The sequence below is a fragment of the Heptranchias perlo genome, chromosome 14 (genome assembly GCF_035084215.1).
Source record: "Heptranchias perlo isolate sHepPer1 chromosome 14, sHepPer1.hap1, whole genome shotgun sequence".
NCBI lineage: Eukaryota > Metazoa > Chordata > Chondrichthyes > Hexanchiformes > Hexanchidae > Heptranchias > Heptranchias perlo.
Genome location: NC_090338.1, coordinates 64,429,259 through 64,450,465, shown reverse-complemented (window position 1 = coordinate 64,450,465; position 21,207 = coordinate 64,429,259). Strand labels below are relative to the sequence as shown.

The 21,207-nt window shown below is 52.6% G+C and overlaps 1 protein-coding gene and 1 long non-coding RNA gene across 2 annotated transcripts in view; one reads left to right on the top strand and one right to left on the bottom strand.

The window, feature by feature from the left end:
* The window catches only part of LOC137332184 (uncharacterized), a 91,123-nt gene that overhangs the window by 31,389 nt on the left and 38,527 nt on the right, over positions 1–21,207 (bottom strand). The gene's annotated exons all lie outside the window — the stretch shown is intronic.
* LOC137332183 (uncharacterized WD repeat-containing protein alr3466-like) overlaps positions 1–21,207 on the top strand; it is a 76,575-nt gene that overhangs the window by 37,439 nt on the left and 17,929 nt on the right. The window contains exons 12-13 of the mRNA XM_067995883.1: positions 12,873–12,967; positions 14,356–14,510. Of these exons, the coding sequence (XP_067851984.1) occupies positions 12,873–12,967; positions 14,356–14,510 (250 nt within the window). The remainder of the gene's footprint in view (positions 1–12,872; positions 12,968–14,355; positions 14,511–21,207) is intronic.

The window sequence follows — 21,207 nt, the reverse complement described above, 5'->3', positions numbered from 1 at the left end:
CACTCCTACACACACACAAGCACACACTCCTACACACACACAAGCACACACTCCTACACATACACAAGCACACACTCCTACACACACACAAGCACACAATCCTACACACAAAGCACACACTCCTACACGCACACAAGCACACACTCCTACACACACACAAGCACACACTCCTACACATACACAAGCACACACTCCTACACACACACAAGCACACAATCCTACACACAAAGCACACACTCCTACACGCACACAAGCACACACTCCTACACGCACACAAGCACACACTCCTACACACACACAAGCACACACTCCTACACATACACAAGCACACACTCCTACACACACACAAGCACACACTCCTACACACGCACAAGCACACACTCCTACACACACACAAGCACACACTCCTACACGCACACAAGCACACACTCCTACACATACACAAGCACACACTCCTACACATACACAAGCACACACTCCTACACACACACTAGCACACACTCCTACACATACACAAGCACACACTCCTACACATACACAAGCACACACTCCTACACACACACAAGCACACACTCCTACACACACACAAGCACACACTCCTACACACACACAAGCACACACTCCTACACACACACAAGCACACACACAAAGCACACACTCCTACACACACACAAGCACACACTCCTACACATACACAAGCACACACTCCTACACATACACAAGCACACACTCCTACACACGCACAAGCACACACTCCTACACACACACAAGCACACACTCCTACACGCACACAAGCACACACTCCTACACATACACAAGCACACACTCCTACACACACACAAGCACACACTCCTATATACACACAAGCACACACTCCTACACACACACAAGCACACACTCCTACACGCACACAAGCACACACTCCTATATACACGCAAGCACACACTCCTACACACACACAAGCACACACTCCTACACACACACAAGCACACACTCCTACACGCACACAAGCACACACTCCTATATACACACAAGTACACACTCCTACACACACACAAGCACATACTCCTACACACACACAAGCACACACTCCTACACGCACACAAGCACACACTCCTATATACACACAAGCACACACTCCTACACGCACACAAGCACACACTCCTACACACACACAAGCACACACTCCTACACGCACACAAGCACACACTCCTACACACACACAAGCACACACTCCTACACACACACAAGCACACACTCCTACACGCACACAAGCACACACTCCCACACTCACAAGCACACACTCCTACACACACACAAGCACACACTCCTACACACACACAAGCACACACTCCTACACACACACAAGCACACACTCCTACACACACACAAGCACACACTCCTACACACACACAAGCACACACTCCTACACGCACACAAGCACACACTCCTACACTCACAAGCACACACTCCTACACACACACAAGCACACACTCCTACACACACACAAGCACACACTCCTACACACACACAAGCACACACTCCTACACACACACAAGCACACACTCCTACACGCACACAAGCACACACTCCTACACGCACACAAGCACACACTCCTACACGCACACAAGCACACACTCCTACACGCACACAAGCACACACTCCTACACACACACAAGCACACACTCCTACACACACACAAGCACACACTCCTACACATACACAAGCACACACTCCTACACACACACAAGCACACAATCCTACACACAAAGCACACACTCCTACACGCACACAAGCACACACTCCTACACACACACAAGCACACACTCCTACACATACACAAGCACACACTCCTACACACACACAAGCACACAATCCTACACACAAAGCACACACTCCTACACGCACACAAGCACACACTCCTACACGCACACAAGCACACACTCCTACACACACACAAGCACACACTCCTACACATACACAAGCACACACTCCTACACACACACAAGCACACACTCCTACACACGCACAAGCACACACTCCTACACACACACAAGCACACACTCCTACACGCACACAAGCACACACTCCTACACATACACAAGCACACACTCCTACACATACACAAGCACACACTCCTACACACACACTAGCACACACTCCTACACATACACAAGCACACACTCCTACACATACACAAGCACACACTCCTACACACACACAAGCACACACTCCTACACACACACAAGCACACACTCCTACACACACACAAGCACACACTCCTACACATACACAAGCACACACTCCTACACACACACAAGCACACACTCCTACACACACACAAGCACACACACAAAGCACACACTCCTACACACACACAAGCACACACTCCTACACATACACAAGCACACACTCCTACACATACAAAAGCACACACTCCTACACACGCACAAGCACACACTCCTACACACACACAAGCACACACTCCTACACGCACACAAGCACACACTCCTACACATACACAAGCACACACTCCTACACACACACAAGCACACACTCCTATATACACACAAGCACACACTCCTACACACACACAAGCACACACTCCTACACACACACAAGCACACACTCCTATATACACGCAAGCACACACTCCTACACACACACAAGCACACACTCCTACACACACACAAGCACACACTCCTACACGCACACAAGCACACACTCCTATATACACACAAGTACACACTCCTACACACACACAAGCACATACTCCTACACACACACAAGCACACACTCCTACACGCACACAAGCACACACTCCTATATACACACAAGCACACACTCCTACACGCACACAAGCACACACTCCTACACACACACAAGCACACACTCCTACACGCACACAAGCACACACTCCTACACACACACAAGCACACACTCCTACACACACACAAGCACACACTCCTACACGCACACAAGCACACACTCACACACTCACAAGCACACACTCCTACACACACACAAGCACACACTCCTACACACACACAAGCACACACTCCTACACACACACAAGCACACACTCCTACACGCACATAAGCACACACTCCTACACACACACAAGCACACACTCCTACACACACACAAGCACACACTCCTACACGCACACAAGCACACACTCCTACACTCACAAGCACACACTCCTACACACACACAAGCACACACTCCTACACACACACAAGCACACACTCCTACACGCACACAAGCACACACTCCTACACTCACAAGCACACACTCCTACACACACACAAGCACACACTCCTACACACACACAAGCACACACTCCTACACACACACAAGCACACACTCCTACACATACACAAGCACACACTCCTACACACACACAAGCACACACTCCTACACACACACAAGCACACACTCCTACACGCACACAAGCACACACTCCTACACTCACAAGCACACACTCCTACACACACACAAGCACACACTCCTACACACACACAAGCACACACTCCTACACGCACACAAGCACACACTCCTACACACACAAGCACACACTCCTACACACACACAAGCACACACTCCTACACACACACAAGCACACACTCCTACACACACACAAGCACACACTCCTACACATACACAAGCACACACACCTACACACACACAAGCACACACTCCTACACATACACAAGCACACACTCCTACACGCACACAAGCACACACTCCTACACACACAAGCACACACTCCTACACACACACAAGCACACACTCCTACACACACACAAGCACACACTCCTACACACACACAAGCACACACTCCTACACATACACAAGCACACACTCCTACACACACACAAGCACACACTCCTACACACACACAAGCACACACTCCTACACACACACAAGCACACACTCCTACACACACACAAGCACACACTCCTACACACAAGCACACACACTCCTACACACACACAAGCACACACTCCTACACGCACACAAGCACACACTCCTACACGCACACAAGCACACACTCCTACACGCACACAAGCACACACTCCTATACACACACAAGCACACACTCCTACACGCACACAAGCACACACTCCTACACGCACACAAGCACACACTCCTACACACACACAAGCACACACTCCTACACACACACAAGCACACACTCCTACACGCACACAAGCACACACTCCTACACACACACAAGCACACACTCCTACACACACACAAGCACACACTCCTACACATACACAAGCACACACTCCTACACACACACAAGCACACACTCCTACACACACAAAAGCACACACACAAAGCACACACAAGCACACACTCCTACACATACACAAGCACACACTCCTACACACACACAAGCACACACTCCTACACACACACAAGCACACACACAAAGCACACACTCCTACACATACACAAGCACACACTCCTACACATACACAAGCATACACTCCTACACACACACAAGCACACACTCCTACACACACACAAGCACACACTCCTACACGCACACAAGCACACACTCCTATATACACACAAGCACACACTCCTACACGCACACAAGCACACACTCCTACACACACACAAGCACACACTCCTACACGCACACAAGCACACACTCCTACACACACACAAGCACACACTCCTACACACACACAAGCACACACTCCTACACGCACACAAGCACACACTCCCACACTCACAAGCACACACTCCTACACACACACAAGCACACACTCCTACACACACACAAGCACACACTCCTACACACACACAAGCACACACTCCTACACGCACACAAGCACACACTCCTACACACACACAAGCACACACTCCTACACACACACACAAGCACACACTCCTACACGCACACAAGCACACACTCCTACACTCACAAGCATACACTCCTACACACACACAAGCACACACTCCGACACACACACAAGCACACACTCCTACACACACACAAGCACACACTCCTACACGCACACAAGCACACACTCCTACACTCACAAGCACACACTCCTACACACACACAAGCACACACTCCTACACGCACACAAGCACACACTCCTGCACACACACAAGCACACACTCCTACACACACAAAAGCACACACTCCTACACACACACAAGCACAAACTCCTACACACACACAAGCACACACTCCTACACACACACAAGCACACACTCCGACACACAAGCACACACACTCCTACACACACACAAGTACACACTCCTACACGCACACAAGCACACACTCCTACACGCACACAAGCACACACTCCTACACACACACAAGCACACACTCCTACACGCACACAAGCACACACTCCTATATACACACAAGCACACACTCCTACACGCACACAAGCACACACTCCTACACACACACAAGCACACACTCCTACACACACACAAGCACACACTCCTACACATACACAAGCACACACTCCTACACACACACAAGCACACACTCCTACACACACACAAGCACAAACACAAAGCACACACTCCTACACACACACAAGCACACACTCCTACACATACACAAGCACACACTCCGACAAATACACAAACACACACTCCTACACACGCACAAGCACACACTCCTACACACACACAAGCACACACTCCTACACGCACACAAGCACACACTCCTACACATACACAAGCACACACTCCTACACACACACAAGCACACACTCCTATATACACACAAGCACACACTCCTACACACACACAAGCACACACTCCTACATGCACACAAGCACACACTCCTATATACACACAAGCACACACTCCTACACACACACAAGCACACACTCCTACACACACACAAGCACACACTCCTATATGCACACAAGCACACACTCCTACACACACACAAGCACACACTCCTACACACACACAAGCACACACTCCTACACGCACACAAGCACACACTCCTATATACACACAAGCACACACTCCTACACACACACAAGCACACACTCCTACACACACACAAGCACACACTCCTACACGCACACAAGCACACACTCCTATATACACACAAGCACACACTCCTACACGCACACAAGCACACACTCCTACACGCACACAAGCACACACTCCTACACACACACAAGCACACACTCCTACACACACACAAGCACACACTCCTACACGCACACAAGCACACACTCCCACACTCACAAGCACACACTCCTACACACACACAAGCACACACTCCTACACACACACAAGCACACACTCCTACACACACACAAGCACACACTCCTACACGCACACAAGCACACACTCCTACACACACACAAGCACACACTCCTACACGCACACAAGCACACACTCCTACACTCACAAGCACACACTCCTACACACACACAAGCACACACTCCTACACATACACAAGCACACACTCCTACACACACACAAGCACACACTCCTACACACACACAAGCACACACACAAAGCACACACAAGCACACACTCCTACACATACACAAGCACACACTCCTACACACACACAAGCACACACTCCTACACACACACAAGCACAAACACAAAGCACACACTCCTACACACACACAAGCACACACTCCTACACATACACAAGCACACACTCCTACACGCACACAAGCACACACTCCTATATACACACAAGCACACACTCCTACACACACACAAGCACACACTCCTACACACACACAAGCACACACTCCTACACGCACACAAGCACACACTCCTATATACACACAAGCACACACTCCTACACGCACACAAGCACACACTCCTACACGCACACAAGCACACACTCCTACACACACACAAGCACACACTCCTACACACACACAAGCACACACTCCTACACGCACACAAGCACACACTCCCACACTCACAAGCACACACTCCTACACACACACAAGCACACACTCCTACACACACACAAGCACACACTCCTACACACACACAAGCACACACTCCTACACGCACACAAGCACACACTCCTACACACACACAAGCACACACTCCTACACGCACACAAGCACACACTCCTACACTCACAAGCACACACTCCTACACACACACAAGCACACACTCCTACACACACACAAGCACACACTCCTACACATACACAAGCACACACTCCTACACACACACAAGCACACACTCCTACACACACACAAGCACACACACAAAGCACACACAAGCACACACTCCTACACATACACAAGCACACACTCCTACACACACACAAGCACACACTCCTACACACACACAAGCACAAACACAAAGCACACACTCCTACACACACACAAGCACACACTCCTACACATACACAAGCACACACTCCTACAAATACACAAGCACACACTCCTACACACGCACAAGCACACACTCCTACACACACACAAGCACACACTCCTACACGCACACAAGCACACACTCCTACACATACACAAGCACACACTCCTACACACACACAAGCACACACTCCTATATACACACAAGCACACACTCCTACACACACACAAGCACACACTCCTACACGCACACAAGCACACACTCCTATATACACACAAGCACACACTCCTACACACACACAAGCACACACTCCTACACACACACAAGCACACACTCCTACACGCACACAAGCACACACTCCTATATACACACAAGCACACACTCCTACACACACACAAGCACACACTCCTACACACACACAAGCACACACTCCTACCCGCACACAAGCACACACTCCTACACACACACAAGCACACACTCCTACACGCACACAAGCACACACTCCTACACACACACAAGCACACACTCCTACACACACACAAGCACACACTCCTACACGCACACAAGCACACACTCCTACACGCACACAAGCACACACTCCCACACTCACAAGCACACACTCCTACACACACACAAGCACACACTCCTACACACACACAAGCACACACTCCTACACACACACAAGCACACACTCCTACACGCACACAAGCACACACTCCTACACACACACAAGCACACACTCCTACACACACACAAGCACACACTCCTACACGCACACAAGCACACACTCCTACACTCACAAGCACACACTCCTACACACACACAAGCACACACTCCTACACACACACAAGCACACACTCCTACACGCACACAAGCACACACTCCTACACTCACAAGCACACACTCCTACACACACACAAGCACACACTCCTACACACACACAAGCACACACTCCTACACGCACACAAGCACACACTCCTACACGCACACAAGCACACACTCCTACACACACACAAGCACACACTCCTACACACACACAAGCACACACTCCTACACACACACAAGCACACACTCCTACACGCACACAAGCACACACTCAACACACACAAGCACACACTCCTACACACACACAAGCACACACTCCTACACACACACAAGCACACACTCCTACACATACACAAGCACACACTCCTACACACACACAAGCACACACTCCTACACATACACAAGCACACACTCCTACACGCACACAAGCACACACTCCTACACACACAAGCACACACTCCTACACACACACAAGCACACACTCCTACACACACACAAGCACACACTCCTACACATACACAAGCACACAATCCTACACATACACAAGCACACACTCCTACACACACACAAGCACACACTCCTACACACACAAGCACACACTCCTACACTCACAAGCACACACTCCTACACACACACAAGCACACACTCCTTCACACACACAAGCACACACTCCTACACACACACAAGCACACACTCCTACACACACACAAGCACACACTCCGACACACAAGCACACACACTCCTACACACACACAAGCACACACTCCTACACGCACACAAGCACACACTCCTACACGCACACAAGCACACACTCCTACACACACACAAGCACACACTCCTACACGCACACAAGCACACACTCCTACACGCACACAAGCACACACTCCTACACACACACAAGCACACACTCCTACACGCACACAAGCACACACTCCCACACTCACAAGCACACACTCCTACACACACACAAGCACACACACAAAGCACACACAAGCACACACTCCTACACATACACAAGCACACACTCCTACACACACACAAGCACACACTCCTACACACACACAAGCACACACACAAAGCACACACTCCTACACACAAACAAGCACACACTCCTACACATACACAAGCACACACTCCTACACATACACAAGCACACACTCCTACACACGCACATTCACACACTCCTACACACACACAAGCACACACTCCTACACATACACAAGCACACACTCCTACACACACACAAGCACACACTCCTATATACACACAAGCACACACTCCTACACACACACAAGCACACACTCCTACACGCACACAAGCACACACTCCTATATACACACAAGCACACACTCCTACACACACACAAGCACACACTCCTACACACACACAAGCACACACTCCTACACGCACACAAGCACACACTCCTATATACACACAAACATACACTCCTACACACACACAAGCACACACTCCTACACACACACAAGCACACACTCCTACACGCACACAAGCACACACTCCTATATACACACAAGCACACACTCCTACACGCACACAAGCACACACTCCTACACACACACAAGCACACACTCCTACACGCACACAAGCACACACTCCTACACACACACAAGCACACACTCCTACACACACACAAGCACACACTCCTACACGCACACAAGCACACACTCCCACACTCACAAGCACACACTCCTACACACACACAAGCACACACTCCTACACACACACAAGCACACACTCCTACACACACACAAGCACACACTCCTACACGCACACAAGCACACACTCCTACACACACACAAGCACACACTCCTACACGCACACAAGCACACACTCCTACACTCACAAGCACACACTCCTACACACACACAAGCACACACTCCTACACACACACAAGCACACACTCCTACACACACACAAGCACACACTCCTACACGCACACAAGCACACACTCCTACACTCACAAGCACACACTCCTACACACACACAAGCACACACTCCTACACACACACAAGCACACACTCCTACACGCACACAAGCACACACTCCTACACACACACAAGCACACACTCCTACACACACACAAGCACACACTCCTACACGCACACAAGCACACACTCCTACACACACACAAGCACACACTCCTACACGCACACAAGCACACACTCCTACACACACAAGCACACACTCCTACACACACACAAGCACAAACTCCTACACACACACAAGCACACACTCCTACACACACACAAGCACACACTCCTACACACACACAAGCACACACTCCTACACACACACAAGCACACACTCCTACACACACACAAGCACACACTCCTACACACACACAAGCACACACTCCTACACATACACAAGCACACACTCCTACACGCACACAAGCACACACTCCTACACACACAAGCACACACTCCGACACACACTCAAGCACACACTCCTACACACACACAAGCACACACTCCTACACACACACAAGCACACACTCCTACACATACACAAGCACACACTCCTACACACACACAAGCACACACTCCTACACACACACAAGCACACACTCCTACACTCACAAGCACACACTCCTACACACACACAAGCACACACTCCTACACACACACAAGCACACACTCCTACACACACACAAGCACACACTCCTACACACACACAAGCACACACTCCTACACACAAGCACACACACTCCTACACACACACAAGCACACACTCCTACACACACACAAGCACACACTCCTGCACGCACACAAGCACACACTCCTACACGCACACAAGCACACACTCCTACACACACACAAGCACACACTCCTACACACACACAAGCACACACTCCTACACACACACAAGCACACACTCCTACACGCACACAAGCACACACTCCTACACACACACAAGCACACACTCCTACACACACACAAGCACACACTCCTACACATACACAAGCACACACTCCTACACACACACAAGCACACACTCCTACACACACACAAGCACACACTCCTACACACACACAAGCACACACTCCTACACACACACAAGCACACACTCCTACACTCACAAGCACACACTCCTACACACACACAAGCACACACTCCTACACACACACAAGCACACACTCCTACACACAAGCACACACACTCCTACACACACACAAGCACACACTCCTACACGCACACAAGCACACACTCCTACACACACACAAGCACACACTCCTACACGCACACAAGCACACACTCCTATATACACACAAGCACACACTCCTACACGCACACAAGCACACACTCCTACACGCACACAAGCACACACTCCTACACACACACAAGCACACACTCCTACACACACACAAGCACACACTCCTACACCCACACAAGCACACACTCCTACACACACACAAGCACACACTCCTACACGCACACAAGCACACACTCCTACACGCACAGAAGCACACACTCCTACACACACACAAGCACACACTCCTACACACACACAAGCACACACTCCTCCACACACACGCAAGCACACACTCCTACACACACACACAAGCACACACTCCTACACACACACAAGCACACACTCCTACACACACACAAGCACACACTCCTCCACACACACACAAGCACACACTCCTACACACACACAAGCACACACTCCTACACGCACAGAAGCACACACTCCTACACACACACAAGCACACACTCCTACACACACACAAGCACACACTCCTCCACACACACACAAGCACACACTCCTACACCCACACAAGCACACACTCCTACACACACACAAGCACACACTCCTACACGCACACAAGCACACACTCCTACACGCACAGAAGCACACACTCCTACACACACACAAGCACACACTCCTACACACACACAAGCACACACTCCTACACACACACAAGCACACACTCCTACACGCACACAAGCACACACTCCTACACACACACAAGCACACACTCCTACACACACACAAGCACACACTCCTACACACACACAAGCACACACTCCTACACACGCACAAGCACACACTCCTACACACACACAAGCACACACTCCTACACACACACAAGCACACACTCCTACACGCACACAAGCACACACTCCTACACACACACAAGCACACACTCCTACACACACACAAGCACACACTCCTACACACACACAAGCACACACTCCTACACACGCACAAGCACACACTCCTACACACACACAAGCACACACTCCTACACAAACACAAGCACACACTCCTACACACACACAAGCACACACTCCTACACACACACAAGCACACACTCCTGCACACACACAAGCACACACTCCTACACACACACAAGCACACACTCCTACACACACACAAGCACACACTCCTACACACACACAAGCAAACACTCCTACACACACAAGCACACACTCCTACACACACAAGCACACACTCCTACACACACACATGCACACACTACTACACGCACACAAGCACACACTCCTATGTACACACTCAAGCACACACTCCTACACACTCAAGCACACACTCCTATGCAAACACAAGCACACACTCCTTCACATATACACACACACTCCTACACACACTCAAATACACAAACACTCTCCCACTCCCACACTAACTGCAGTCTTTTTCTACTGTAGGGTTTGTCTGTAAGAAGGTGTTGGCTTACCATGTTCAGCCTGTGGGAGGAATTGCTGTGGTTGGGAGAGATTGGGGCTACAGCACTGACTACCTGGTGAGTTCACTCCCTGCAGCTCCTCCGACATGAAACCAAGACCAATGATAAAATCAAACGATTGTTTGCAAAATGCACAGAAATTCAAAGTACAGCAATTTATGAAATAGAAGATTGTAGCGTCAATAAGGGACAGGCTTCACATTGCGTCTCCCTCCTGTTAAAAGATGAAAGGTCCTCTGTGGTCTGGATGTAAAGGCCCCAGGACTTTAGAGAGAGAGTGTTTTAATACATCTTACATTAAATATTACAAATATACAAATATTCAGCTCCTCAGAAACCCCAAAAGCAGGGACTGGGTCGTGCAGTGGGTTAGATGCTGACCTGTGAGCTCTGGGCCTTGGATTAAAAACCAGCTCAGATTAATTGGATTGAAACCTCCTCTGTCTGCTGGATGTGAGGGCCCTAAGGGAAATGAGTTGAGGCAGTCTCAATCCAGCATGGACCTCCAGCACAAAACTGTCTCTATTTATGTAGCAGTTGGCATTAAATTGGCAATCTCAGGACGACTGGTGTAACAAAATAGAAAATATCACACTGACGCACTGTACTGATGGGGCACTGTGATGAGCTTGAGGAGCGAGAGCTTTATTCCCCCTCTAACCCGTGTGATGTCTGACTTGGGACTGCATGATCTCAAATCTCAGGAAGAGTGTTACAAATTCAAATCCGCTCGACGTACCTTATCAGGTTCAACGTCATCAGTCACGCCCTGTAAGTGGATCTCACGTCCCAGAGCTGACTCACATTGTCCAATATCTACTGACACAATAGCGTAACCCAGGGAATTTAACAATAGTACTCCCTTGTGATCTGAACCAGATATGTGTGCCTTTCGCATGTGTCCCCATGAGCCTCTCCAAACCCTTTGAAGACGGAGCAAGATAATACTTGGTAAGACCAGGCTGGTTACAAATCGTTAAGCTGCGTAATTGCACAGCAAGTGAATGTAAAGAGCAACATTTATGATCAGGCTCACAATTCAATCGGTACAATTTGTGCAATAACAGAAAAATAATGAACACTCTACGCTTCCTCACAACAATAAGTCAACTTGCTTGACTTAAGCAAACTAACTTCTTCATCTGAGCCTGGCCAAAGCTTCCCACGCAGCTATCTCTTTTTAATCAGCAACTGATTTTGCAGCTTTGACTGAACCAGAGTAACTGATCTCATAACTAGTGAGTCTTTGTTCTGGTTTCCTTTTCCACAGAAAGTGTGAGCTTGGTTACTGACTCGACTCCACTGACAGTGCAGAGTGAGCTTTACTCTATACCCTGGGAGCTTGACACTGAATCCTGCATGAAAACTAAACTAGAAGTTTGCCTTGTTGCAGATGTCAATGTTTACTGTCTTTATTATTTTTTATTTGTTTAATGTTTTGTCAGATCTCTGGGGGGTGGGACAGGAGTCTGTGTGTGTGGGATCTGCAGGCGGGTGTGTTGTACGACACATTCTCCAACACTGCACCAGGCGAGAGCATCGACGGACAAGAGCTGGCCTGTGATGGCGCCATTTTAGAACTTGCCTACAGCCCAAAGAGGTGAGTTGTGGCCAGAGCAAAAACTCTTCATTAGTCCGTAGATAGTTTTCTGAACACAGGTCGACAGGAAATCCTTCAGTGCACTTTTAACTGATTTGACAATCAATTCGTGCACACTGGAATGTGAAGCAAACAAATAAACCAATGTACCAACAGGAATTTGATCACCAAAGGGTCGACATTTTGAACGAGGCAAGAAAGTTTATCAACTAATATGTATCTGCCTCTGCTCCAAGTTTCCGATCCTCTCGAGAGCTCTCTGTGCCTTTCAGCTCTTCAGCCCATTGAACGTAGTCCAACCCCTCCCCCACTCCCACCACTCGTTCAACTCTCCACCCCTCCCCCACTCCCACCACTCGTTCAACTCTCCACCCCCTCCCCCACTCCCACCACTCGTTCAACTCTCCAACCCCTCCCCCACTCCCACCACTCGTTCAACTCTCCAACCCCTCCCCCACTCCCACCACTCGTTCAACTCTCCACCCCCTCCCCCACTCCCAACACTCGTTCAACTCTCCACCCCCTCCCCCACTCCCACCACTCGTTCAACTCTCCACCCCCTCCCCCACTCCCACCACTCGTTCAACTCTCCACCCCCTCCCCCACTCCCTCTACTCGTTCAACTCTCCACCCCCTCTCCCACTCTCTCCACTCGTTCAACTCTCCATCCCCTCCCCCACTCCCACCACTCGTTCAAATCTCCATCCACTCTCCCACTCCCTCTACTCATTCAACTCTTCACCCCCTCCCCCACTCCCACCACTCGTTCAACTCTCCACCCCCTCCCCCACTCCCTCTACTCGTTCAACTCTCCACCCCCTCCCCCACTCCCTCTACTCATTCAACTCTCCACCCCCTCCCCCACTCCCACCACTCGTTCAACTCTCCACCCCCTCCCCCACTCCCTCTACTCGTTCAACTCTCCACCCCCTCCCCCACTCCCTCCACTCATTCAACTCTCCACCCCCTCCCCCACTCCCTCCACTCATTCAACTCTCCACCCCCTCCCCCACTCCCTCTACTCATTCAACTCTTCATCCCCTCCCCCACTCCCTCTACTCATTCAACTCTTCACCCCCTCCCCCACTCCCACCACTCATTCAACTCTCCATCCCCTCCCCCACTCCCTCCACTCGTTCAACTCTCCACCCCCTCCCCCACTCCCTCCACTCGTTCAACTCTCCACCCCCTCCCCCACTCCCTCCACTCGTTCAACTCTCCACCCCCTCCCCCACTCCCTCTACTCGTTCAACTCTCCACCCCCTCCCCCACTCCCTCCACTCATTCAACTCTCCACCCCCTCCCCCACTCCCTCCACTCATTCAACTCTCCACCCCCTCCCCCACTCCCTCTACTCATTCAACTCTTCATCCCCTCCCCCACTCCCTCTACTCATTCAACTCTTCACCCCCTCCCCCACTCCCACCACTCATTCAACTCTCCATCCCCTCCCCCACTCCCTCCACTCGTTCAACTCTCCACCCCCTCCCCCACTCCCTCCACTCGTTCAACTCTCCACCCCCTCCCCCACTCCCTCCACTCGTTCAACTCTCCACCCCCTCCCCCACTCCCTCTACTCATTCAACTCTCCACCCCCTCCCCCACTCCCTCCACTCATTCAACTCTCCACCCCCTCCCCCACTCCCTCCACTCATTCAACTCTCCATCCCCTCCCCCACTCTCTCCACTCATTCAACTCTCCACCCCCTCCCCCACTCCCTCCACTCATTCAACTCTCCACCCCCTCCCCCACTCTCTCCACTCATTCAACTCTCCACCCCCTCCCCCACTCTCTCCACTCATTCAACTCTCCACCCCCTCCCCCACTCTCTCCACTCATTCAACTCTCCACCCCCTCCCCCACTCTCTCCACTCATTCAACTCTCCACCCCCTCCCCCACTCCCACCACTCGTTCAACTCTCCACCCCCTCCCCCACTCCCACCACTCGTTCAACTCTCCAACCCCTCCCCCACTCCCACCACTCGTTCAACTCTCCACCCCCTCCCCCACTCCCAACACTCGTTCAACTCTCCACCCCCTCCCCCACTCCCACCACTCGTTCAACTCTCCACCCCCTCCCCCACTCCCACCACTCGTTCAACTCTCCACCCCCTCCCCCACTCCCTCTACTCGTTCAACTCTCCACCCCCTCTCCCACTCTCTCCACTCGTTCAACTCTCCATCCCCTCCCCCACTCCCACCACTCGTTCAAATCTCCATCCACTCTCCCACTCCCTCTACTCATTCAACTCTTCACCCCCTCCCCCACTCCCACCACTCGTTCAACTCTCCACCCCCTCCCCCACTCCCTCTACTCGTTCAACTCTCCACCCCCTCCCCCACTCCCTCTACTCATTCAACTCTCCACCCCCTCCCCCACTCCCACCACTCGTTCAACTCTCCACCCCCTCCCCCACTCCCTCTACTCGTTCAACTCTCCACCCCCTCCCCCACTCCCTCCACTCATTCAACTCTCCACCCCCTCCCCCACTCCCTCCACTCATTCAACTCTCCACCCCCTCCCCCACTCCCTCTACTCATTCAACTCTTCATCCCCTCCCCCACTCCCTCTACTCATTCAACTCTTCACCCCCTCCCCCACTCCCACCACTCATTCAACTCTCCATCCCCTCCCCCACTCCCTCCACTCGTTCAACTCTCCACCCCCTCCCCCACTCCCTCCACTCGTTCAACTCTCCACCCCCTCCCCCACTCCCTCTACTCGTTCAACTCTCCACCCCCACCCCCACTCTCTCTACTCGTTCAACTCTCCACCCCCTCCCCCACTCCCTCCACTCATTCAACTCTCCACCCCCTCCCCCACTCCCTCCACTCATTCAACTCTCCACCCCCTCCCCCACTCCCTCTACTCATTCAACTCTTCATCCCCTCCCCCACTCCCTCTACTCATTCAACTCTTCACCCCCTCCCCCACTCCCACCACTCATTCAACTCTCCATCCCCTCCCCCACTCCCTCCACTCGTTCAACTCTCCACCCCCTCCCCCACTCCCTCCACTCGTTCAACTCTCCACCCCCTCCCCCACTCCCTCCACTCGTTCAACTCTCCACCCCCTCCCCCACTCCCTCTACTCATTCAACTCTCCACCCCCTCCCCCACTCCCTCCACTCATTCAACTCTCCACCCCCTCCCCCACTCCCTCCACTCATTCAACTCTCCATCCCCTCCCCCACTCTCTCCACTCATTCAACTCTCCACCCCCTCCCCCACTCCCTCCACTCATTCAACTCTCCACCCCCTCCCCCACTCTCTCCACTCATTCAACTCTCCACCCCCTCCCCCACTCTCTCCACTCATTCAACTCTCCACCCCCTCCCCCACTCTCTCCACTCATTCAACTCTCCACCCCCTCCCCCACTCTCTCCACTCATTCAACTCTCCACCCCCTCCCCCACTCTCTCCACTCATTCAACTCTCCACCCCCTCCCCCACTCTCTCCACTCATTCAACTCTCCACCCCCTCCCCCACTCCCTCCACTCATTCAACTCTACACCCCCTCCCCCACTCCCTCTACTCATTCAACTCTGCATCCCCTCCCCCACTCCCTCCACTCATTCAACTCTCCACCCCCTCCCCCACTCCCACCACTCATTCAACTCTCCATCCCCTCCCCCACTCCCTCTACTCGTTCAACTCTCCATCCACTCCCCCCACTCATTCAACTCTCCACCCCCTCCTCCACTCCCTCCACTCATTCAACTCTCCACCCCCTCCCCCACTCACTCCACTCATTCAACTCTCCACCCCCTCCCCCACTCTCTCCACTCATTCAACTCTCCACCCCCTCCCCCACTCTCTCCACTCATTCAACTCTCTACCCCCTCCCCCACTCCCTCCACTCATTCAACTCTACACCCCCTCCCCCACTCCCTCTACTCGTTCAACTCTCCATCCCCTCCCCCACTCCCTCCACTCGTTCAACTCTCCATCCCCTCCCCCACTCCCTCTACTCGTTCAACTCTCCATCCCCTCCCCCACTCCCTCCACTCATTCAACTCTCCATCCCCTCCCCCACTCCCTCTACTCATTCAACTCTGCATCCCCTCCCCCACTCCCTCCACTCATTCAACTCTCCACCCCCTCCCCCACTCCCTCTACTCATTCAACTCTCCACCCCCTCCCCCACTCCCACGACTCATTCAACTCTCCACCCCCTCCCCCACTCCCTCTACTCATTCAACTCTCCACCCCCTCCCCCACTCCCACCACTCATTCAACTCTCCATCCCCTCCCCCACTCCCTCTACTCATTCAACTCTCCACCCCCTCCCCCACTCCCTCTACTCATTCAACTCTCCATCCCCTCCCCCACTCCCTCCACTCGTTCAACTCTCCACCCACTCTCCCACTCCCTCTACTCATTCAACTCTCCACCCACTCCCCCACTCCCTCCACTCGTTCAACTCTCCACCCCCTCCCCCACTCTCTCCACTCATTCAACTCTCCACCCCCTCCCCCACTCCCACGACTCATTCAACTCTCCACCCCCTCCCCCACTCCCTCTACTCATTCAACTCTCCACCCCCTCCCCCACTCCCACCACTCATTCAACTCTCCATCCCCTCCCCCACTCCCTCTACTCATTCAACTCTCCACCCCCTCCCCCACTCCCTCTACTCATTCAACTCTCCATCCCCTCCCCCACTCCCTCCACTCGTTCAACTCTCCACCCACTCTCCCACTCCCTCTACTCATTCAACTCTCCACCCCCTCCCCCACTCCCTCTACTCATTCAACTCTCCATCCCCTCCCCCACTCCCTCTACTCATTCAACTCTCCACCCCCTCCCCCACTCCCTCCACTCGTTCAACTCTCCACCCCCTCCCCCACTCCCTCTACTCATTCAACTCTGCATCCCCTCCCCCACTCCCACCACTCATTCAACTCTCCACCCCCTCCCCCACTCCCTCTACTCATTCAACTCTCCACCCCCTCCCCCACTCCCTCTACTCGTTCAACTGTCCACCCCCACCCCCACTCCCACCATTCATTCAACTCTCCACCCCCTTCCCCACTCCCTCTACTCGTTCAACTCACCATCCACTCCCCCACTCCCTCCACTCATTCAACTCTCCACCCCCGCCCCCACTCTCTCCACTCATTCAACTCTCCACCCCCTCCCCCACTCCCTCCACTCATTCAACTCTCCACCCCCTCCCCCACTCTCTCCACTCATTCAACTCTCCACCCCCTCCCCCACTCTCTCCACTCATTCAACTCTCCATCCCCTCCCCCACTCCCTCCACTCATTCAACTCTCCACCCCCTCCCCCACTCTCTCCACTCATTCAACTCTCCACCCCCTCCCCCACTCTCTCCACTCGTTCAACTCTCCATCCCCTCCCCCACTCCCACCACTCATTCAACTCTCCATCCCCTCCCCCACTCCCTCCACTCATTCAACTCTCCACCCCCTCCCCCACTCCCTCCACTCGTTCAACTCTCCACCCACTCTCCCACTCCCTCTACTCATTCAACTCTCCATCCCCTCACCCACTCCCTCCACTCATTCAACTCTCCATCCCCTCCCCCACTCCCTCCACTCATTCAACTCTCCACCCCCTCCCCCACTCCCTCCACTCGTTCAACTCTCCACCCACTCTCCCACTCCCTCTACTCATTCAACTCTCCATCCCCTCACCCACTCCCTCCACTCATTCAACTCTCCATCCCCTCCCCCACTCCCTCCACTCATTCAACTCTCCATCCCCTCCCCCACTCCCTCTACTGATCCAACTCTCCATCCCCTCCCCCACTCCCTCCACTCATTCAACTCTCCATCCCCTCCCCCATTCCCTCTACTTGTTCAACTCTCCATCCCCTACCCCACTCCCTCTACTCCTTCAACTCTCCACCCCCTCCCCCACTCACTCCACTCGTTCAACTCTCCATCCCCTCCCCCACTCCCTCCACTCATTCAACTCTTCATCCCCTCCCCCATTCCCTCTACACGTTCAACTCTGCATCCCCTCCCCCACTCCCTCCACTCGTTCAACTCTCCACCACCTCCCCCACTCCCTCTACTCGTTCAACTCTCCATCCCCTTCCCCACTCCCTCCACTCGTTCAACTCTCCATCCCTCCCCCACTCCCTCCACTCGTTCACCTCTCCATCCCCTTCCCCACTCCCTCCACTCGTTCAACTCTCGATCCCCTCCCCCACTCCCTCCACTCGTTCAACTCTTCATCCCCTCCCCCACTCCCTCCACTCGTTCAACTCTTCATCCCCTCCCCCACTCCCTCCACTCGTTCAACTCTCCATCCCCTCCCCCACTCCCTCCACTCATTCCACTCTTCATCCCCTCCCCCACTCCGTCCACTCCTTCAACTCTCCATCCCCTTCCCCACTCCCTCTACTCGTGCAACTCTCCATCCCCTCCCCCACTCCGTCCACTCGTTCAACTCTCCATCCTCTCCCCCACTCCCTCCACTCGTTCACCTCTCCATCCCCTCCCCCACTCCGTCCACTCATTCAACTCTCCATCCCCTCCCCCACTCCCTCTACTCATTCAACTCTCCATCCCCTCCCCCACTCCCTCCACTCGTTCAACTCTCCACCCCCTCCCCCACTCCCTCCACTCGTTCAACTCTCCATCCCCTCCCCCACTCCCTCCACTCATTCAACTCTCCATCCCCTCCCCCACTCCGTCTACTCATTCAACTCTCCATCCCCTCC